Source organism: Dermacentor albipictus, unplaced genomic scaffold (genome assembly GCF_038994185.2).
Source record: "Dermacentor albipictus isolate Rhodes 1998 colony unplaced genomic scaffold, USDA_Dalb.pri_finalv2 scaffold_12, whole genome shotgun sequence".
Taxonomy (NCBI): domain Eukaryota; kingdom Metazoa; phylum Arthropoda; class Arachnida; order Ixodida; family Ixodidae; genus Dermacentor; species Dermacentor albipictus.
The window spans coordinates 4299842-4322921 of NW_027225566.1; the positions used below are offsets into that span (position 1 = coordinate 4299842).

Below are 23080 nucleotides of genomic sequence, written 5' to 3' on the forward strand. Positions count from 1 at the left end.
TTGATCTTGAATTCAATCCATCCATGTATGTGCACAGTTGTAAATATGTCATGTAAATATTTGTCATCAACAAGGTCATCGTTGCCAGAGATTCCAACTGAATCTTAATCAATGATTAAAGATTTAAGTAACAGCTCTTTGTCCACTTCAAACATCCTACATAAGGAAATAATTAGGGCTAATATTTTTTTGGTTGTGGAAGAGCAGTCGTACTCTCTGTGTGGCACTTGAAATTCACGTGTAAGCGCGTTCACGTGTACATCTACATGTGTACAATCTACATTGTGAATAAAATTATGGGAAGTAAATTCAAGGAAATCATTTACTCCCTATACAGGAACAGCAAAACTCCAAGGATAGTAAGGTGTCAGTTGCAAGGAAATTAAATCGCGAACAGCTTTGGCAGGCAGGACGTGTGCTCTGGCAAAATGACTCAGTCATATCGAGCCTTGAGCTCTGGACCACTACAGCCAGCGTTTGTTTTTTTAGCCATGACTTGTCTAACTGTTACAAGACCAGGAGGGGCTTGAAGCCTCCCCCCTTCCCCCGCTTCCGGAGCCCCGGGTCACCTCGTACATGCGAAATATGTTAGTGTACCCAGTAGAGTGCAGTTTCGCACATCACGTAGCAATGCTTGACACTCAATGTCCTTTTCGGTTTTGGGCTGGTTTCGAGCCAGACTCGAGCCCGGTAAAGGGGTGGCGGGCCGGGCAGGTAACGTAGATTATTTCAGGGCTGGGGCCGGGCCCGGGTCTCGCCATAAAAGTTTTCGTCGGGCTCAGGCAAGCAGCCCAACGTAAAAACGGGTCCGGGCTGAAAAAGTCAGGCTGTGCAGTGCACTACTGCAAGCACAAAATGCTATCCGTGAATGTAAACTCCTATTCTAACGCTCTTGGCTCCTATGTGCCCCAATGCTAGCATCCACAAGACTCTTAAGGGCCTTAAACTGTTGGGGCCCCTACTCTGAAACTCAAGTTAAAAGCTGGGTAAAGTGTAAATATTTGAATTGAGGGATTTTCAAATTTTTTGAAAAGAAGAAATCTTGCAAAAAGAACCCTAGTACATTGTTGCATTGCCACGCATCACATTGGTTCACCTGCTAAGCATTTGTATAAAGTTACACTAGAAAAAAAAAATGAGCACTATTGCCACAATTACTTGAGTGTAAGACGATAATTCTAAATTTAATGTTGGAAAGCTAGGAGTCGGCTTCAATTCGAGCATGTGGTTAGGCTGCAACCTTGGCCAGACACTGTAGACCGAAAAAAATGAACATGATGAGGTTGGAAAAGGTGTAGAAAAGGTGAAGCCGAATTTTTGTAATGACAGAGATCATACAGGTGAAGGAAAGGGATGCCGCAAATCTTCGAGGCGTCGCTCGGAAAAAGCTCGCATGCCAGTCTACTTTGACATGCCTTCAACATGTCTAGTTCACTTAGGTGGCGAACTGGATCGTGATGGCGTGGAATTAAATTCCAGCTAATCTGATAATGTGACCATTCCTGAAGTGCAGCATCCTTGAATGTACTTGGCGAAAGTGAAGACAGTGCTCTGTGGGAACAAATTCACTAATTTGTTCACACAGAAGCCAACGATATAGATGAAGATGACATGTTAACATTGAAGGTGCTCGTGACTAACATCTGAAACCGTAATAAAATGCATGTTCTTTTCGCTGTCGAATGCCCTTTTTCGTTCAGCTTGCAATACCGATTTTTTTGTTTCCTGACCTTCTAAATTTGGGGCGTCTGCCTAGAATTAAGGCCAGCCTGGTTCGATTGTAAAAGCAGTAGTGAATTACATGGTACAATCACGACCAGGTGAAGCGGACTTCATTGCAGGACTCGGGAGTCGACGATGAAGGCACGCATCATGATGAGGAAAATTAGGAAAATGTTTTTGCATGATACATACTGGTAGTGACTCTATCCAAGGCTCGAGTTGTTCTGGTTAACCATTCATTGACATGTGTTGCCTACAATCAACATACCAGAAGATATTTTTCTTTCTGAGTTTTGTATTGAGTACAGTGTTTCTGGCTACATCTCTTCAGTCAACACTGAATGACAGGCAGCTGACTTCATTTATTGATTTAGAGCAGGCATATAGGACAAGAAAGAAGTTTGGCACGCAACTCGCTTTCTTTTTAAAGCACAGTCAGCGGAGACAGACATGCAAGATCTCTGGCTGTAGTAGTGTCACACGTGATGTAAAGCAAATTTTTTGTATGAAAGCTGACTCTGCCATTTCGAAAGGACACCATAGGTGGCTTGGGGTGATGTCCACTTTGTTTTCTGCCTGGGGCTTCCCCCCCTACTACTGAAAAAGCTTCTGCAAAATATTTATTTTCTGTGATTACGCTTATTCTCTATGTGTACTGCACATTTAGATAGAAAACAATTTTTTTTCAGGTATTTATATATATAATCATTAAAGGGGTAACGGTGTGATGGCTTTAGATAAGATCTAAATATAGGACCTCGCTGGCCTTAGGTAAGACCTGGCAGGCGAGATCTTGTCTGAAAGGTCTTGACAGCAACTCTCAGGAAGGGTGGTGTTCCCCCTGTGGTTTAGCTCTGTTATCAGAGTCATCTCGGGATGTGGCTGTGCACAGTAGTTTTTGCTAGCGCTTGAGCATTCGTTACAGATTCTTGGTCCTTCTGTCAAATTGTGACATCAGTGGCCTCTTTCCCTTGTTTCTTATCTCTGCTGCCTGGGCCATCTCGGGGAGTGGCAGTGGACATGTGCAAGAACCAGGACCAGGTGGACTGGAAGCTTGTCCAGTCTCAACATATTCGCCGTGGGTGCACACGATGAAGTTCCCCAGACAAGCTTGCCTTATCGCAGTTTGTAGTTTCACTGCTGCCATCCAGGAATGTGGCACACCTCACCCGGGAACAAGAGGGATGTAGTTTTCTCAATGGGAAGGGCAATTTGCTGTACAAAAGAAGCCAGACTTGCAATGCCAATTGTAATGTCTACACCCCTCCCTCCCCTCAACAAAAAACACTGCCATGCGAGGAGGCTTGATAAGCCAGAAAAAATGCATAAAATGACTGATAGTGATGGGGGGGGGGCCGCCTTAAAGTTGCTTCACCAGCTCTTTGTGGCATCATAATTTTTGATGGCGTTTGCTTGGGTCTAGTCAATTCTGTATCTGTAAACATGGACTACATTGTATTCTAAAGGAGCTGTAGCAACTTTCAAGACCTTTTACTGTGTCACAATGGTCCAAATCCATGACGTCACACTGACATACCAGCACTGGGGTTCGATGCAAAATTAAAAACGTGAAAGTTTGGCCTTCATTTTCTCTCATAATAGTCAACCTCTTACCTTGCAAATAATGGAAATGGAGTTTTTAAAAGGGTACTTTATTATTGTTAACTGATTTAGCATTTCTCTTTTGCATCTTCAAGCACACATTATTGCTGGAGTGCTATGTATGGTCTGCTTATGCTGTCATGTGTGACCCCTGCAGCATTTTGGAGTTCTCACTGTTTTGCGTGAAAAAGCTGGGCGTTGTATGTGAGACACACCATGAGGAGTACATTTTGGAGATGAAGTGGTTAAAGTTTTAACATGGTGTGATGTGCAGTCCATTATGCAGTCTCTGTGTACAACTGTAATCTACACATGCACACCAGCTCCGAAGCATCCAAACATGGTAGCTTGGCACTGTGTGCACAACAGCACAGTGGATTGTGCTGTGCTAGAATGGTTTGATATTACAGGAGCCCTAAAGAAATAGCATTGTTGCCACTGTGCATGTACAAGATGTAAATGGTATTAAAGTAAAACTGTGCGACTTTCCTTACTGTGGCTGCTGGCTGGGTGCTGTTGCTGTTTTGCTCATAACATAAGAAAAAAATTTAATTTCTTACCCGATGCTTGGCTTTAACCTCACCCCCCCAGCACAGCAGCCTGATGCTTTGCCATTAGGCCACAATCGCATGTATACTTCTAGCGTGCCAACGTGAACTAGCTCTGAGATGATCATTGCATGTTAATCAGGATAATGATGATGATTTGCATATTATGGCGCATACTTGCAATGGCCATTATGTGGGTGGTACACTTGAATTTATATCAAATTAAATGAAGAAATACAAGCCAATATAAGAATTGTTGCATTGCATAGCAGGGCGGGTGCACATTTCCTTTACACCAAAAACAGTGGTGTACACAAAAAAACATTTATAGCATTTCATTAACCGCTTCATAAAACCATTGCCTCGCATAGATTCCAAAATGTGCGTTGGATCTGTGTAACATTTTGGTTATGGGCATGTTATTTTTTGTGTACAGTGTGCCCTTTCAGTTGTCCCAAAGCTTTGCATGTATCAACAAACGCATCAAAATCAAAGTGACAGCTCTCATCTAGCACCAAATCTCATCTAATTTCTGAGTAACTTGTAACATTCGTAAGCAACAAGTGATGTAGGCTATTGCTTTGTCTCATCTCATGTATATAGACATTATATAGATTCATATATAGACATAGCACTACATTCGTGGATTTCCTTGGCTGATGATGGCAAATAAGTTAGTCACTCAGAAATTTGCACAATAAATTGCTTGCTGCCAGTGTGTGAAACTAGTCTTATTAAAAACTGAAATTGTCATCCTTTATTATATATCGTAGCTTTGATGTATCGGCTGTCCTCTCGATGTGTTGAAATGTTTTGAACACTGGAATGTGAAATCAATTGTGCTTTAGAATACGAAACTGGGCGAATTGGTGAATGTTCATGGTAGCATGGCAGCACTACACAAGTGAAGACAGAAGAAAACAGGACATACACTGCATACAGTGCATATCCTACTTCGGTTTTCATTTGTGTTGTGCTGCCATGTGACCAGGATTTGTGTTGCTTGCTGGTGTATGATTGTAAATCTATTCTACGTGTTTGTGCCATACAGAGCTTGAGGCTGGCAAGATCGTAAAACGCAAGCGCTGGAAGAAAGCATGTGTGCCCAGGGCTCTGGACCTAAAGAACCTGGTGGATGCCCTGCCCACCATGGTGGAGAGGACAGCTGTTAAGCTAGGGTGGGTGCCTCTTGGGTTTGCCGAGAGTATTGCTTTCAGCCTAGCGTTGTACCGCTGTCTGGGAAGACAACACACAAGTGTTTGTGCGCAATTAAACTTGACTCTAGGATGCACGTGCACAGTCTGGGCCCAATGTGCAGTGCGCCTTGGTTGGGCAGCAAGGCTGGTGCCTTTTTGCGCTCTTCACCTGTTCTGCTGGGCAGCCGGGGTGCTGGCGACAGTGGCCTTTTGCTCAACCGCAGCCACCACTCCTCCTACAGCGGTACTGCCACCTGCAGCCAGCTGCTGCATGGCCAAAGCGGTGATGGTGATGCAGCAGCAGGTCACTCGCGATGGGACCAGCATGGAGACTGCAGGGTCCATCGCCAGGACTATGCTGAGAGGCGCAGGCAGGTCCCCATGGGTATCGTGCCACCGAGTGCCAGCAACAGCGGACAAAAGCGCAAGTTGGAAAAGCTCTACTTCGAGTAGCACAAGAAGCTGGCCCAGTGTGGCCGGGGCTGCTTATGGCAAATCCTGTAGGAATCGGAAGCCTTTGTTATATTTACCTATTACTGTATATATCTGCAACATTCACCGATACACTTGCCAACTTATCTCACAGATCTCAATCTTTTGGGCACACTTTATTATTCAAACTTAGCCATAGGACTACAGCATGTTCTGTATGGTCAATGTTCAGAGCAACCAAAACTTTGATTGGTGGTCTGTTTGATTTTTAGGCATAATCTCTGTGTCCAGCATTGGGAATATAATTGTAAGTTCTCATGGCAAAGCAATGCCTCAGCTCCCTGAACCCTGTTTAACTGTTAGGCCTAATAGCCAAACAAAAATGCATGCAGGCTTTCATCTGATGGGGCTTTCTCAGAGATAGGTGCGCAGCCGACAGCTATGAGGAAGTTTGCAAGTGTACCTAGAATTCTGGCGGGCCGTGAAAAGCAAACGTGTTTCCACAAGCTTTGGACTGAATTTATCAACTGCTGCTGATGCCAATGAAACTGCATGTCAGGTGAACATGCAGTTTATTGTTACCAAATACTTTATTATGCTTGACCAGAAGAGAAAAGTGTGACAAAGTTTGCAAAGGACACTTCCGACTATACTACTGAAGTGAAATACAGCAAAATTGTTTTTCTCTTAAATTTGTTTCTCTTAGTTGCTCGAATGTTTTGGTTGACTTCACGGTGACCTGCCGAGTCTGAAAGATGGTTGGCGACTGTAATCGATTGACAGCTACATCCTACAAATGCTGACAAGATGTGCTGGTCCGACTTCTGGCACTTGTGGATGTCAGCATAGATGAGCTGCTTTGTGTGGGGCAGCATGTTGAAGTGTGTGCACAGGCAGTGTGGTTTCCATCATATGAGGAATGGTGGCTATGTTGAACTTGGTTGTGGTTATCTACTTGATTAGGGTAGGCGCAGGTACTCTAATAAAGTAACTATGTTTACATGTGTACAGTTATGTTTGAACAGTTGTTTAATGAGGGCACTAAATATTGAGTGTTTTAGCTGTGCTGTATTGCCATACAATATGCATCTGGCCATATGGTTGAACTCGGCTGCAGAACTAGACGCTGATGCAGTAGGCCTATGGTTCAGTGTCTGCCTTGACTGCAGGAGGAGGTGGGTTCAAAACTGTGCTGCCAGTGGTTACCCACCGGTTATCCAAATAGGCATAGGTGTCCCTCGGCCTGGCACTTTCTTTTATAGGGGTTAACTGCCTTGGGAAAGGAGCCTGCGCCATGCAAATCTCGTCGGACCTTCTGGACACCACAAAACTCTGTCAGAGTGGGGTCTGGGCCGCTTCCATGGCAGCAATTTTCCAAGCAGCAACCCAGAGTACCTATTAAGCGATATTCATATGGGGAAGCCCTTGATGCGGAGGAGAACATGACATCAGAAGCCGTCATGCTGCATTGTGCTGTTCTCTCATCTATACAGACTGTGTAGGGTTTAGGGATGTCAATGTTGGCATATAGATATGTTGGTGTGTACTCTCAACGCTGAGTACACGTGGGCATGGGTATGTTGTGGTGAGTGGGATGAAAAAAAAGTTGTCCGACGGTTACAGTACTCCCTAATTTGAAATTAGAATGCAGCTCGATGCGTGTTTTCATTTCATCATATATCGAGGCAAAGAATTTGAGACTGAAATCACTGCACTGACTGGCAGTGGGCCAGTGCTGTCGGTGCCTTCACCGAGGGAGGAGCAGTATGGGAAGGCTGGCGTAAGCGGCATAGGAGCCAGCTGTGGAGGAAGACAATAATGACGACCACATGAGCAGTGGCACGAGCAATGGCACGAGCAATGTCTTCTCTGTACTGCCGGTAAGCCTGGCGAGATAAGTTGCTAGACTAATCAGGAAGGTCACTATGTCCCCTGCCAAAAAGGGAAGTTTTGCACCAGCTCAACAAAACGTCTCCGATCCCCTGGCAATGTCTCGGTCAGCCCGTTGGCCCTGAGAAAGCATGATCGAAATTGTCACGTGATGTGTACTCCCTGCTGCAAAGTGATGTATTTCTCCCCTGTGTGAATACTGCTTCAGGTGGGGATTCTGTTGGGTTGTGGAGAAAGGTCCCTTCCCAAGTGTTGAGGTTCTGTTATGGCTCAACACTAGGCCGGGAACGTATTTGCACTTACTTTACCTGTAGGTACCAGGTGGCAGCTCTAGTCTGCCTCCCACAGCCGCAGCGGATGCTCTGCACCAGAGTTCGCTATAGTTCAGCAAGGTGCACACATAGACCACACCTAGAAATCCCTATGGGTGCCTTTTCAAAGTGCAAACCTCCACAAGTAGCCGAGCACCACGCCGGAGGACATATCTACCCATTAGAAAAGCTGGGGAAAACATGGGGAAGGCTGGTGATGGAAATTCAAGACGATGAGCAAAACGATTTCACCTTGTTCTCTCCTTACTCATCATTAGAAAAGCTGGTGGCTTTCTGGCAGCACTGGGATTTGAACGAAGTGCAGTAGAATCTCTGTGATGCAATCACTCCTGATTTCAGGATATGAATTTTTCAAAAGTCCCGGCTCAAATCAATTGGCTGACAATGTGCTAAATTTCGAGTGTTGCGAATAGCATTGCGCAAATAGTTGCTGCACTGAGACATGCACTGAGCTGGGCGGTACCCGAGTGGCCGAACACGCACATTGTCATTTTTGCAGCTTTAGGCTACCTTATGTTAACGTCCTCAATACGGCCTGTGTCAGCAGCTTCTTTGAGAGGGGCACTTTGGCGGGAAGTTTCTATGTGCTCGCTCGGCACGAATCGTTGCAGCACGAGACGCCAACCCATGTCGAGCTGGTGGGGCCCAAACGACCCAAGGTGCTCATTGTCGTTTTCCAATTACGTAGTGTTTTAAGATGGCGATGGGAAACTTAAATTGAGCTGATGGGCAATGCCGGAATATGATACCTATGATGCCAGCAAAGTGAAAGGGGATGCTTATTTCATGCCACCTGCGCTTTTGGGTTGTCATCTGTTAAAAGCGTGCATTACGCTTCCAGTGGCCAAGGAAATGGTTGTGAAACAGATAGGTGAAGAAGCTTGTTGCAATAGGATTGGTGGCGATAGCTGTGAATGCTTTGTGTGATGACCCTGGAGAACATCTGCTGGTACAGTAAGAGAAACTGAGTGCGCGCTGGCATTTTCACATGAGAAAGGCAGGCGAGCTTGCAGAAAAGCTGCTGCATGGCGGGCGGCTGCGGTTCTTGATTGTGCCCACCTCATGCCTTTTCTTGTTGACATGGGATCTCGCAACCAGAAAATGTATTATGTGATCGCAGTTTGGGGATGTAGTAAGCATTGGTGTCGAAAAATTGTGTTTTCCGGGAATGTATGAACCTGTAAAATGGAAGGGTAACTGTATTGTGCCATTTTTTGTTCTCCATGGTGAATTTTAGTGTCAAGTATTCATATGTAACGAGATCTTATGGAGGCTCTACTGTATTTTGCCGTGGCATAAAGGGAAGGTTTATGACTGCGTAAAAAAAATTCACCACAAGATTGAAAACTTTGAGTAAGTTGCTCATTTCAGTGCCTCATCCTTCCTTAATTTCTCAATTTTTTAGGGTTTTCAGGGGATATGAGTTTTGGGCGATACAAATTTTTGTACTGTTCCGAGTGATTTGTGTAATTGAGATTCTACTGTATCTCCCGCATCCGAGGCGGATGCCCTGCCATAGAATTGGAAATACAAGATCCGTTGCGATATCAGTTACAGCTAAGAGAATATTTCTTTGTCGCTGACAAAATCCTCAGTGAGAGCAACTTGCAATAGCAGTCATTGACTTATGGTGCCAATATATGGCATTATGCTTCTTTTTCATGGATTCAGTTGCAAACTTCTTTTTGCTGATATTAATCTGCACTTTTATAATGGATAATATTAGATATAACGAAGGTAATCAGATTGGACAGTGTAGGTGATTGGCTGTTGAGCTTAATATAACGAGGTTGTACTGTATAGTCAATAGGCCTTTGACCTTAATACATCATATTAACATCTGTGGGAGAAGTAGCATCAGAACGACTCGCAGCAAAGGTATGACACAATGCTGCTTATTTGGGGCTCTGTTGGAGTTCGTCTCTGCCTGCACACCAGGGAGCATCTTGTTGCCCTGTTGGTTGTGGTATATTCAAAGTGTCATTACAATCCAAATCCATCAACTTTCTTAATTCATGCGAGCATTTTACCATCCTGGCGTTTTTTTTTTTTTTTTTTAATGGAGGTTTGCTTCGGAGACTGCTTTCTGGTTTCTTGCCAGCGAAACACGTTGAAATGTCCTGCTGGCTAAATTTCTTACATGGAGTAAGCTCGTCCTTGATATGGAAATTAAAGATGTCTTGTTTGTGTAGTGAATCTTAGTCATGAAATTATCTGCTTCCTTAACTGTAGCATCTCTAGGCAAATCCTTAATTTTGTGCTGCGTCATCTCTCACTACATTTCAGGAGGACGCGACGAAAGCCTCGGGCATCCAAGAGCTTCCAAGCAAGCAAGAAGTTGCTGTGAGTCCTGTACATACCTGTTACTTGAACACTTGAATGTTGTGTACCTTGTGAGTGCACATTTTGAATGAAAGCCAAAAGCTAGCTTTCGCTGGTCACCTGCAAGTTTTTGTAAATGCGAGAGCATTACTTGGCTCATTGTGCAACCCTGCTATGATCAGAAAGCCATGGCAGAAAAACGGCACACAAATTATGCCATCTTCACCTAACTAAAAAATAATTAAATAAATAAATTTTAAGAAGTGGCCACGGTGAGTATTTAATTGTATGCCCCACAGCCACTGCTACCACTCTGTAGGCGAGCCCACTAACCGCTGCACCACTGTTGCACTGCACCACCATTGCAGTCGGTGGCAGTGATACATACTTCCGAGGATGCGCACGTGGTTGGGCTCTGCCTGGTGGGCAATGCACTAGATGACACATAGGAGTTGCACCGCTGTCGGCACTATGAAGTCTTCATCATTCGAAATAGAATAGCTCGCATCTACCCCATCAGGTGAGACAGCAAAGTGTGGCCAGAGGTAACAGTTCACTGCCGACGAAGTACAAGACCATGACAACGCAGCGAAACGTGCAAAGCGAGCTGCTGCAGCGAAACAGTGTTCACCAACCAACTTCCCGACAACGTGAAAGGCAGAGTGAGTGGCTGAGGAGCGAGCACGGTGAGGTGCAGTGGCTGCAGCAAGATGTGCACCCATGCTACTGTCAATCAGCTTGGACCCGCAGATGCCGGAGCCCAGAGGCTATGGCACGAATAAGATGCAACCTTCAGGTAGCTGTCGCACGACTATGACGACATCTCCCCAGAGTATGAGGTGGAGTTCACCTATGAAAAGTACTGTCATTTGTTGGCAAAGTTGTGTCACTGTGCTAAAAAGTGGTGTCATTGAGAAAGAACACTCTACGCAACACATGTGAAACACTACTTTAATGAGAACTCGGCTGAGGGATCTCAGTATGGCTGGTTTGTCGTCTTGCACTGTTGCGACCTCATATGCAACGCTAAACACAGTGACGTGACTCAGCAACATACTCAGTGACAAGTAATGCTCTCGCATTTACACATCATAAGAATTTCTGAGGTACCTATGTAGTTTTTTTTTTTTGCAGGCGAATAGGGGAGGAGTTGCACCATAGTGCCTACGTGCTATGGAGAGAGAAAGAGAGTGAACTTTATTGAGAACCGGCAGTTTAGTCGGCTGGGCCTAGGCCTCCCATGGTGGGACGTCGAGGTCTTGCCTCTTCGCTGCTTCGTAGGCGTGCTGGGTATCCCAGAGTTGGTCGTCGAGATGGGAGCTGTGCAGGGCGGCGTGCCATCTTGACGCGAGGGTATGCACGTTAAAGAACCCCAGGTGGTCAAAATTTCCGGAGTCCTCTACTACGGCGTGCCTCATAATCAGAAAGTGGTTTTGGCACGTAAAACCCCAAATATTATTATTATTATTGACGCGAGGGTCACGGGATTAAGGTCTGGGCTACCCCACATGCTATGGTTTTCACTCCTATAGCATGTGGGGGAGTGTTGCTGGTTTAGTTTTACAGATTTTGCACATGTGGCTTGGGTAGATGTTGGGGTATACGATGTGATAGCGTGTCAGGCAGACATATGTATTGGTCTGTAACAGGCGAAGGGTGGTTTCCTGTGCTCTGTTTAACTTGCAATGGCCGGTCGGAAAGGTTCTTTTGAGGTAAAATGACTTCACGAGGTCATTGTATCTTGTAAGGTGGTCGCATCCTGCAGGTGCACCTGCACCTTCTCCAGCACTCCGGTTGACTCATTCTCGTGCTACGGAGTGTGTAACCACAAGGAGGTTGGTGAGGTGCGGGTGGACATCGCTGACGTGTGCTGGGGTCCAGACGAGTGGGGATTTAATTTTCAAACAAATGTGGGGGCTTGTGAGATACAGAGTGATTGTTCAGAAATACGACCCTTGATGTAGTTGATGCTGTGCAAGAATCGCTCAGTATGGTGGGACAGGCTGGGTCAAGTGTGGCCAGGGCGACGACCACTTCCTCGACTGTCTGGTATTTTGGGTAACGATGCTGGCAGCATGTTGGAGCAAGCCGCCTGCTGTGGTAACCGCCGCAAAGCGACGTCCATCTTGGTATTCAGCTGCATCGACGAGGGTGATGCCCGTGGTGTTGGCATAAGCTTTGATGAGGGAGGTATGCCTTCCTGCATTCTTTGTTGTTGTCTGGGTGCTTGTTTTGGGGAATAGGGTTGGCGTGTATCCATTGCTGCCTATCGCATGGTATTGGGTGTTTGTCTCCATGTTGGCGGTGATAAGTGATATCAAACTTGGTTAGGATAATGTGGCCCGTTTCAGTGAGGGTAAGCCACTCTAGTTGGGATCGATGTTGCGCTTCGATTAACTCATCTAGGGTGTTGTGGATACCTAATTGTAGTAGAAGTTCGGGGCTGGTGTGGTTGGGTAGTCCTAATGCCTGCTTATACGCTCCTTTGATGATGTCCAGTTTAGTCTTTTCAGCTTTGTACCAGTTGTCAAAGCACGAGTGTCAAGTGTCACGATCCACCCGGGTTCGTGAACAAGGGAGGGCTCGGGGCACCCTCCGATAGACGAACGCTCCGCAGCATGCTGGTGCTGAACGATAACTGACCGGCGAGCAGCCATGCTTGTCGGCGTTTATAGCGATGCGGTCACCAATGTTGCCTGCTGAGCTTAGCAGGCCACCGAGCCTGGCGGGTGAACTAAGATTATGTCTGAGGGGGCGGCACATGCTTGCTACACCCCCTTATCCCCAGTTTGTTTGTTAAATAAAAAACAAACGTCCAACTTCAGAGCATAAGGCTTTGCCACTGTCCTAGCCGGGTGGCCGGAAGTTCGAGGCGGTCACGGAGCACAAGCCGCTGTTGGCGCTGCTGGGGCCTGACAAGGCAGTTCCCGTACAGGCATCTCCTCGAGTGGAACGCTGGGCCTTGAGGCTGGTAGACTTGGTAGACACCCTGTATAGGCACTGTTGAATATTGAATGTTTGATGCAATTTTATCGGGAGCTACTAATTTCCTATCCTAAGCAATGCTTTATTTTGAGGTTGTAAACATCCGTCTCGTATTACAGCTTGGAATAAAGGTGTGTGACCGTCCTCGTTCATGCATGCATATGTCACACGGCATGAAGATCAGTTTTCTTTTTGTATTTCCCTTTTGACTGTGCGGATAGTTATGATTTTAAACGAAAATGTGCAAACGCAGATAACGCCACGTTTTTTAGTAGTTTGTACTTATTCATTAATCTGGCATCATTGAGGGCTCATTGTTCAGCACCAGTGCATGTTTACATTTCGTGGACGTTCACTGCAATTCATATGTCACTGTCCACGACATAGTTTGATGTTTGTTTTTAAGCGATGTCGCAACCTGTGACTGCGAGTTGTCGCAGTGTTGTGGAGACGTTTGATAACAGACCCCAGGAAGCTTGCCGCTGATTGATATAATCTCTCCCAGGGACAGTAATATATTTTTCCGAGGGGAGGGGGAGGGGAGTTGGAAGTTTGACACCTAAAGCTGAGTATAGGGCGTCAGCACTCAAAGAAATCGGCACGCGTGCTTTCAGATGTGAGATGGTGCTCGACGCTATCAAAAGGGTCACTTATAAGGATGTTCCTGAGATAGTATATTTGATGGCCGTAGCTTAGTCTACGTATTCTAAGAATGTGGAGAGTACAATTACGGCTGTGCGCTGCCTATCTCGCCATTAAAAACGTGATCAATAGTGCAGGCACGTCTCTTCTTTCGAAGTACTTAGAAAGGGTGTGCCTCTAAAGTCGATCACATTTTAATGGCGAAATAGGCCGCGCATGACAATATATTTTTTATTTTTGTAATGCTTATATAATGTAAATTACATCCGTAAAAAGACTGTTTTACAAAGCTCCTTATTGGCCCTATATTTTGTACTAAATTAAGACTCAGTAAACAGCGCGCACACACACGCATACATGACAACACAAATTATTTATGTTTGTGTTGAAATGTGGCACTGATTTCACGATGCTCTAAAGTTCACCCAGTCGCAAAGCCATTACTACACTTTAATACCGAACGGTTGAAGTCCGCATGGTTACATTATTATTGATATCAAAGATCATTACTGTACGACATTTGAACAAAATTGGTAAAGTGATATATATATATATATTATATTATACTATACTATTATATATCTATATATATATATATATATATATATATATATATATATATATTACACACACATGAAACATGTACACGCCAGCGTAACCACAAAGCTTGAACAGTTTTCAAAACCTTCCAGCCCGATTAGGCCAACAAACAAAGCACTGCACAACATTGGAACAAAGACATGAAACAGTCGTGTTTTCAACAGTTTTCTTGTGTTTCACCACTAGAACTATCACACAGTTACAAACATGTGCATCGCTGGTAGTGGTAGGGTTTCCAACAGATCGTAATCGTACAGGAGAGACTTCTCAAACATCCTGCGGTGATGTCTTGTGATAAACTTGCTTAAGACTTCTGGTTCAGTGTGCATGCTTTGGTAGACGTCAATCAGCAGGGAACCGGCCAGCCGTTGCGTTCATCTATCATCGTCGATCGTGCAAGTCATAGTGCAGTGCGAGGCAGAAAAGCATCTCTCCGCCTCGACGCTTGTACACGGTAACGTCCCGTCATTTCACAAGCGGGTTTTAATGTTCGAAAGTACAGTCGCCGACCGTTTATTCGGACCTCAAGGGGACTGCGGAAATGTCCGAATAAACAGGTGTCCGAAAAAGCAGATTGAGAAAAAAAAATGAAATCCTTTATTTCCACGCACTTATTCGGGCTCGGCAGTAGGCTTGAAGAAATCGTGAATGCGCCGTTGCACGCTATTCCGTTTACGCGCAATCAGATAAGCCTGAATCTCGGAGAGGGTCGTACGGCGGCTGAAAGCACAGTCACTGCTTGTACACGCTCCGCATGCGATGGCAGCGTAGCACATGGTGCGTCATCTTCCGACTCGAGAGTCCTCGTCCGGCGGTGCAGCAGAAACCTGACGAATGATCTCACCGTCGTCGAGTTCTGCGCACGTCAGTACAGCAGTGTCAGCACCTGTGAAACTGTCAAATGAGACGGTGTCCGGAGTCGCAATGCAACCACTGCGCAGGTCTCGGCAGAATATTTTCCGCGTCAGTAGGGAGCACATCAGAAGGCGATAAATCTTAGGCCTCCCGGCACCCGCTTGCCGGCATTCCCCAGCACAGTCTGCGCGGGCACTGTCGGCGCCATTAGAGACTTGACGCGATGTTTCCGTATGCCGCGTTGGATCACCGAAACCTCGACAGAGCACACAGAGCAAACACCACCGTGCCGACGCCAGTCACACAAACGAAAAAACGCGGCCTGCTCGCAGCGTCGTGCGCGAAGACACAAATTAGCTGCTGGATTGACTTGACATGGCTTACTAAGCTGAAATCGAAACTACTGCAGAGCCACTCTAGCGAACACATGGTGGGCAGAACCAGGCAGAAACGATGATGATGAGCGAGGATTTCTAGTAGCGCTACTTCGTGGGGCAGCAAGGAAGCTCCGTTCACAACAAAAATCGCGTTCAGCAAGTCGAACCATACACTGGTCAGTCGGTGCATGGTGCTCTCGACCTAGTTGGCTCAAGAAGTGTCCGAAAAATCAGACGAGAGGTTGCAAGGTGTCCGAACTTTCGGCAGTTGTTATACATTGTGGTCTATGGGGAGGATGGCGGTGCCGCGAAGCTGACCGAATAATCGGGCATGTCCGAATTTTCGGAGTCCGGAAAATCGGTCGGCGACTGTACATCTTCATCTGTGGATGCAGTCAAACTGCCAATATTGTGCTGTCTCTCAGTGCATTCATCGTGCTTACAAAAGTGCTACCATTCTTTCAGCTTCATCTTGAGTGGCGACGGTGAACGCTTCTCTCTTACCGAAAAGAGCAAGTCCTGTCTTAGGTCCTCTAAATCAGCTCAGCCAGTAGCAGACAGCAAGAGCCGGAGCAGTGCCAACATCACTCAGTTGCTTTTGGGGAAGCGAGTGTCCCTCTTTCATCACATGATCGAGAAAGGGGACAGCAACATTACAGCGGTAGTATTCGCTCGCATCCAACGATGGCATGTTCGTGCATTTACACTGAAAGCCCACAATTTTCGGCTTCCTTAAGCTCTGTGTGAACAGATTTAGCAAACTCTTCAGCCATCTGAAACCAGCTGTAGAACGCAGTGTCAATTTGCGCACAAACTTGAGACGAACGATGGTTGCGTCGATCATATTGTAGGCGTCCACAATGTCTCCATCTCGTTTTTGAAGTTCCGTTACAAGTGGTCGAAAAAAGACCAATGCATTCCTGAGTATATGAATGTCGTGGTCATGTTGGACGTTTGCAACCTGCAAGATAAGCCTGAAGCATTGGAAACCGAGCTTGAGTCGAAGTGTCAGCGATCCCTGTCAGCTGTAAGCCTCTGGTGTTGCCATCGTGTCAAGGCAGCCCACAAGGGGTACGACAAACAAATGGAAGGTTTTGAGAACAGTATGCCATTCCACCCATCTGGTTTTGCAGAGCCCCTCAACCCTCCTATATGTTACTTTGTTGCGTGATTGAGAAATCAACTTCAAGAAGGCGGTCCGTTTCGGCGAAGTGTCAAAAAAGATGAGACACCTCGTTGATGGTATCAAGGGCAGCTCTGATGCTTAAAAGTCGACATGCTGCAGCGATGCACAATTCAATGAAAGTGGCAATGCACGCACAGTGTCAAAGGCTATTTCTCTCGAATTCGCCTTTGCGTGCCGACATGCGCTGGCGACATCGATGATGCTCCATCATACAATTGTCTGCGAACCGATGTGACATCCAGCTGATGCTTAGATAATAAACCCAGTATTGCCTCAGCTATTGATACTCCAGTTATGCGCTGCAACTCGGCAACATCGAAAAGAACCTCTTGAATGTCGTCTGAAGAGTCTGAACCACAAGCAAAGCGCGAGAAATCCATGACTGGAGTAGGGCTCTGCGACTTCGTCCGCCAGGATTGAAAAAATTCTGATCGCTTCGAATTTGCGCTGCAACATTTTCTTGGATCAAATCTTTTGTTACACTGATCACTTTGTTTTGAGCAGTCTTAGATGCTAACGTAGCGTTCCGTGGCGCTTCCTCGAGATGCTGCTTTAGCAAAGGATTGTGCCTAGGAAGAATAGTCAAAATTGCCAGGAAGTTGCCCTTGTTTGCAGGATCGCTCAACGAGTCGTCGCAGTAGTGACCTCGAAGAGCAATTGTTTACCTCGCACAGAGAACTCTTTCCTGGACATGTATTTCTTTTCGAACAGTGCTTGGTTTGCTTTAGAAACAATAGTGGGGATAGAGTTAACTAGATTTTCTAGCGCTGATCTGAAGATGCATCATTGCACCTCTCTAGGCAACGCTGAGCTCATGAGAATGGAGGGACCCTTCTTTCCCACATGCCCTGGACAGGATTCTCAAAGCAGTCTTGACGAAGATGTGTGTCTTGTAAGGAGAGCACTGAGTCTTTGGAGGGAATAGGATGCAGACCTTGCACAATCCACCGCTCAACTGTTTGCTGTAAACTAGCTAACTGTGCTTTTCAAGCCGGTCTCTTCGAAAGCTGAGCCGTTTTTGATGATTTCTCTTGTGTCACCATTTGCCTAAGCAATTGTGCTTGCTTCGGTAGAACAAAGAGATCTTTCAAAAATGTCAAGCGTTGATCGTCACTCAGTACCTTCAGGTCAATAGTCCCGTCAGCAATGCATCCAGTGTCTCGGCTTGCTTGGAGCGAGGCCAGCCCATCGCCACTCAGGGGAGGGTACACCGAAGATCTGGTACTCCTTCTTAGAAAAATTTCCACCCCTTGGGGCTTACTTTGTCCCACAACAATAATCGTCATCTGTCTTGCCTGCGTTTCCTTTCTTTAATGCTGCGAGCCTGGTACTTCCCAGTCACGAACGGCACTCGCATTTTCAGAGTGACGCAGCATTCTCGACAGGAAAGTAGCGAGCGCCTAGTTTTCAAGAAAGGAAACGCAAGCAAGGCAGATGGCGATTATTGTTGTGGGACAAATATGCACCCCAAAGGGTGCAACCGTGTTAAGAGTGCTTGCAGAACCTTGATCGGGAAATTGTCGGGCACCGTCGTCCCTGTGTGCGGAGCTATCGGTTGCATCCACGTGTGCTGTGAATGAAAATTATATTTCATATAAGTAAATTATAATACATAAAATATGTTGTGAGAACAGGTCGAACATTGACATCAGAAAGTACATAGACCTTTCATGTTATCGCTGAGATGTTGTTTTTACATGGCACATGTAAATAAAGACGAGGACATACAGCAGTAATGTCATATAGGTGTCTTCTCTGTACATGTGTTATTTGATTACCCAAGCACGGCCATGATCCAGGCGTCAATGTACAAGTGAGTGCTATGTACATGTGGTGTGCGCGCTGGCGTCTACCGGCAAATTTTTAAAGCAGAAATTTAAACAGAATGGAATGTTGTGTCCACGTTCATCGTCGCTTTATGTTAGCCATTTAAAATCTTTCCAACTCTCATGGCAAATGCGTGCTTAACGCGTAACTGCACTTGAACATGCTCCTTCATGCAATAAACGTTTACATTGTGAGTATGAATAGTTGGCATAATTTGCGACAATTAACTCATTGTGAAAAGTAACAGGTTTACAGTATACCACAGCGAAGCCATCTCATTAAGCAATATACGCAGATGGCTCACGCAAGGTACAACAAGTCAAATGATTCGACTTACCAACTGAGGTGTCCTGTACTCGTTGGCGTTTTGAAGGTCCATTGTAAGCGTGTGCCTTGCCCAAAAATTTGGAGTCTTTTCTGCTTCTGTGACATTCTGGACGTTACAACATGCGATGGCGTGGACCCAAAGATTTGGAGATTTGTTTAGAGTGAACTCGTGGTATAATGAAAGTTATAGTGATGAAACCATGAATATAATATATATACTGAATTATGCGTCTCTCCCATCTGTCACTTCTCATGAGCTGTAGGTGATTGTAGTATGCCACCTTGCTGGAAACTTCTCCTGCTTTAAAACTTACCATCCTGATCACCTTGCACAGCTTCGTTGGCAACAGCTAGCTGTATGGTAACCCACGGCAATCCAAACTGCTTCCCGTTGTCGGTGTTCCAGTCGACCCCGACATTTCGCCAACAGTCATACAACTGTATTCGTGAACTCGGAGACGTAGACGATTTTACTTAAGTCTCTCACCAGCACATAACCTACTGGATACTGGATGCAAAACTTTTCTCATTGATTGCTGCAGTACGTGTGATCTACATATATTTTTTTTCCTGGACTTCTAGGTTTTTCTTAGGTCAGAAAAATCGGTCGGTTGCTGTTGCCATATAGCAATGAATTCTTTAGCTTGGTACTTCATTATACCTAAGTGCCTTTGTTATAGAACATCAGTTGAAGCACTCGAGTAAAAACAAAGAACCGACGGATTTTCGAAATCTATGTGGTACGGACAGTGTGATGTGTGAGTTACATAGTAAACGCTTGCTGGGATTTTGTACCTTGTATAGGAATGTATAGGAATGTAAAAAAAAAAAAATGCTGCTTGCCGCGTGCATCAAAAATGCATTCATCTGCCGCGGCTCCACCAGTCAGGGAATGTTGTCTGGGATCGGCACAGAAAATGTGTCGGGAACGCGCTTGGAACGCCGTCGCCCGTGGGAGCCAACACGTCCCATCCCCGACAGCTGGCACCGTTCGGCCCAGCCAAGCTGGCGAGAATGCAACTACGGCTGTCATTTTGGCTCCCGTTGCAGCCTGTCTGACTCGGCAGGCCGCACTTTTTTCTTGTCTAGCGGCGCTGGTATAATGTCGAGGCACCGCATGTACTGTGTCCCAGTTGCCAAGCCAAGTTGTTCAACGAAAAAAATATATATATATAAACATGGTGCGAGATAGGATTTAGAGACCTACGGTTTTCGCAGACCCATGATAACCGAACAGTGTCGGTCAAACAATTGTATCATGCACAGTTTTTTTTTAATCCATATTTCGTTGAACAGCTTCGCTAACATTAGCTGGGACACCCTATACAGTACACCAACACTGTAGATGCCATGGAAGTGAGGTGAAGTCCTCTTAGGCTTTTCTCGTGAATCCTATTGCGGTTCGATCAGAGTGCCAGGCATGCTTTCCTCTTGCTCTGTGCAGGGAGAAGGACATGAAGCACTTGGAGCGAGTTGTGAACCACCCACAGTTCCAAGTGAATCCCATCGATGTGGTTTTGGAGCACTTGCGACAGGCATACAAGTCCTGAAGCTCTTCTGACTAATGTGGCGTACCATACACACATTTTTCTCATTCAGGGCTATTGTGCATTGTGGACATTTTATTTACCCAGCCACTAGATGGATTTTTAATAAAGTTGCTGACACCTGTGGCTATTAGAGTGAAAACACCTCTGTGCGCTCTTTCCTTGAAATTTCACATTGTGTGCATTGTGGCAGTGCTAGGAGCTGATCTTGTAAACCTGGTGTTATGGAATTTTTCTCGATTCCCACCATGATGAATTATTGTGGTTTGGCACTGTTGCTATTTTGCTGGCTATATTGAACGTAAAAAACACTTGTGATGCTTCAGTGTCAAATAATGAGTTCCGAATAATTCTCTATGCAATGCCGACTCTAATGAAAAACAGCGCAGGCACGCACGCATTAGATAAATATTGAAATCTTATGGAATTCATCATACCGAAAAATGAAAAAGGGTTTCCTGTCAACACTGAATTGCAGGAGTGGTTCAAGTACACATGTTAGATATATTACTCTGAAGGCTGTAGTAAGTGCTTGCAGTTTTTAACTGCATTGTTTGTTGGATGAATGTGTAAGTTGTGCACACCACATGCAGAGAGACGCGAGGCCCCAGACCTCTCCTCTCTTTTGATTCATTTAATGCTAGTGGAGCAGGAAAATGTTCTATTTTGTATACTTTTCATTTTGTACGAAAGAATTTAGTGAGAGAAAAGTTGACTGTGATTGTGCTGAAGACGGCTGTGCGAGAACAGTTAGTGTGAAAATGTCTTGTGGCCTACTGATGTAGCAATAAAAAAAATTCAGAAGAGGTGCAAAGTGAAGTCAGTTTCTGAACCGACATTTGCGTCACGCAGGAAAGCTTGTCCCATGAAAAAATTAGGCCAATGCTGGTTTTAGGTCGGAACCGGCAGTAAACGAATTTTATGCATTTTTGCACTGACTGGTGCACCGCAAAACAAGCAGCATGACGTCGGGCATGCCTGAATCGCCCGAAATGGAGGCTGTTAGATACGGGAACTTATATGGAATCGTTCGAGTTCACCAGACCACATCGAATCGCCGTCGCGCCTAATTAAGGTGCGCAGAAGCGCATCTACCACATTTCCGAGGCGAAGCACACAAGTTGGCGACCCCCACCAACCTCGTGCGTAGCACGTGGAGCTATTGTCCCATTGTTCGACTCTTGCCGGAAGTGAAACGGGAGCCTGGCACGGTTCCAGGTAAGCTGGGTCCCGAGCGAAGTTCTTTTGCAGCGCTGAAAGGTCGCTCGAAAACAACCTCCATCCGCCTATTGTGACGGCGCTTGCAAGCCGCGAGGCAACGCCGGTGGCAAGTCGCCCTTCCTACGGTGGAGCCCTTGGAGCAACCCCCCCCCCCCTCCCCCATCCGCCGGGTGTGACTGCACTCGCATGGGCACCTACCATTGGAGTAAAATGACATCTGAGCGAGCTCGACGTGACCCCGAGACACCGAAGGGGTTAAAAGCAGGAGACCGGGAGCAGAGAGAGCATTCCTTCTTTCATCTCTTTCGGGCTTCTGCCACGGGCCGCAGCGTCCGATCTGCTGCCGGCCATCAGTGACTGTTACTTCATGTTTTTACTGTAAATAATGTAAATAAACCTCCAGTTTTCATCTCAAAATCCTCCACAACGTCGGCCAACTCCCGCACTCAACGGCAAGATCCAATAACTGGAGGACAGCGGTGGTATTTTCCTCCAGATCCAACAGGGCCCATCTGAGTACGCTTCACCATTTTCATTGCTTACTAGAGTTAGTATAATTTCCTGGAGGAAACGCTGGTACCCCTGTCTGTGGGAGGTGCATATACCTGTATGGTGGTTCACCCAGCATGAAATGATTGGTACTACTATAGTAGTGCATGGATTTGCGTAAATTTCAGTTTTCCGGCTTTAAACTACTGCGCCTTTGCAGATTGGTGATCTTCAACAAACTAGTGCGATTTAAAAGCCACTGTTCAGAAAGATTATAGAGACTTAATTGCCTTTCTGTGTTCAGACAACTTATTGCTTGAAAATTTAGTCAGAGCCTTATAAATAATGCCACAAGAACGTCGGAAGACACAAATACAAATATTAGAGAAATCCATGTACGTACTACGTTATCTAGATAAGGGCACTGTGATGAGGGAGCACTCGCTTCTGAGGCGCTTTATGCAAAAGGCACCAGATTGTGCTGTAGGCGTATGGGCTATGAAGACTCCTGTAAAGCAATGAATTAGGTTTTGATTTATCTTGCATCCATAATGGGCAAATAGTGCAACAGAAGGTATCTGGTCTGATGTAAGCGTACTGCATAGTACTATTAGCAGAAAATGCAAGAGTCATAAAGACTGGCCAATATAAGTGCATTGTAGCAACGAATATAGGCCTTACGTTCAGCACAGAACAATCAGAAATTGATTTTTAAGGAAGAGAATAGTTATGACATCAATTCAACAAGAAGGCACATCCATGGTCAATTATTATAGATACTTTGGTGTATACATAAACGAAGGAAAGACCTACTCAACTGTCCACCAGGATAATCTAAAAATGAAATGGAAGCGGAATTCAGCAATTATAAAACAAAGCATTTTGGGGCTACAATAAATACGGCGTGCTGCGAGTAATTTGGAAAGTGTAGTGGTGCCAGCGGTAACATTTGCAAATGGAAGTCGGTGCTTTAAATAAAA

At 45.6% G+C, this 23080-nt stretch overlaps 1 protein-coding gene across 13 annotated transcripts in view; it reads left to right on the forward strand.

Annotated features, from left to right (window-relative positions):
• The window catches only part of LOC135914174 (uncharacterized), a 74549-nt gene extending 54017 nt beyond the window's left edge, over window positions 1-20532 (forward strand). For 4 of the 13 annotated variants that reach the window (XM_065446911.2, XM_065446910.2, XM_065446916.2 and 1 more), the window contains 5 exons: window positions 2738-2800; window positions 4924-5050; window positions 5191-5492; window positions 10009-10065; window positions 20288-20532. In XM_065446911.2, coding sequence (XP_065302983.1) covers window positions 2738-2800; window positions 4924-5050; window positions 5191-5492; window positions 10009-10065; window positions 20288-20301 — 563 coding nt within the window. In that variant the 3' untranslated portion in view covers window positions 20302-20532. Of the gene's footprint in view, window positions 1-2737; window positions 2801-4923; window positions 5051-5190; window positions 5569-10008; window positions 10066-20287 lie in introns of all 13 variants that reach the window. The other 9 variants (XM_065446913.2, XM_065446917.2, XM_065446918.2 and 6 more) reach the window with 6 other exon arrangements.
• The last annotated feature ends 2548 nt before the right edge of the window (window positions 20533-23080 follow it).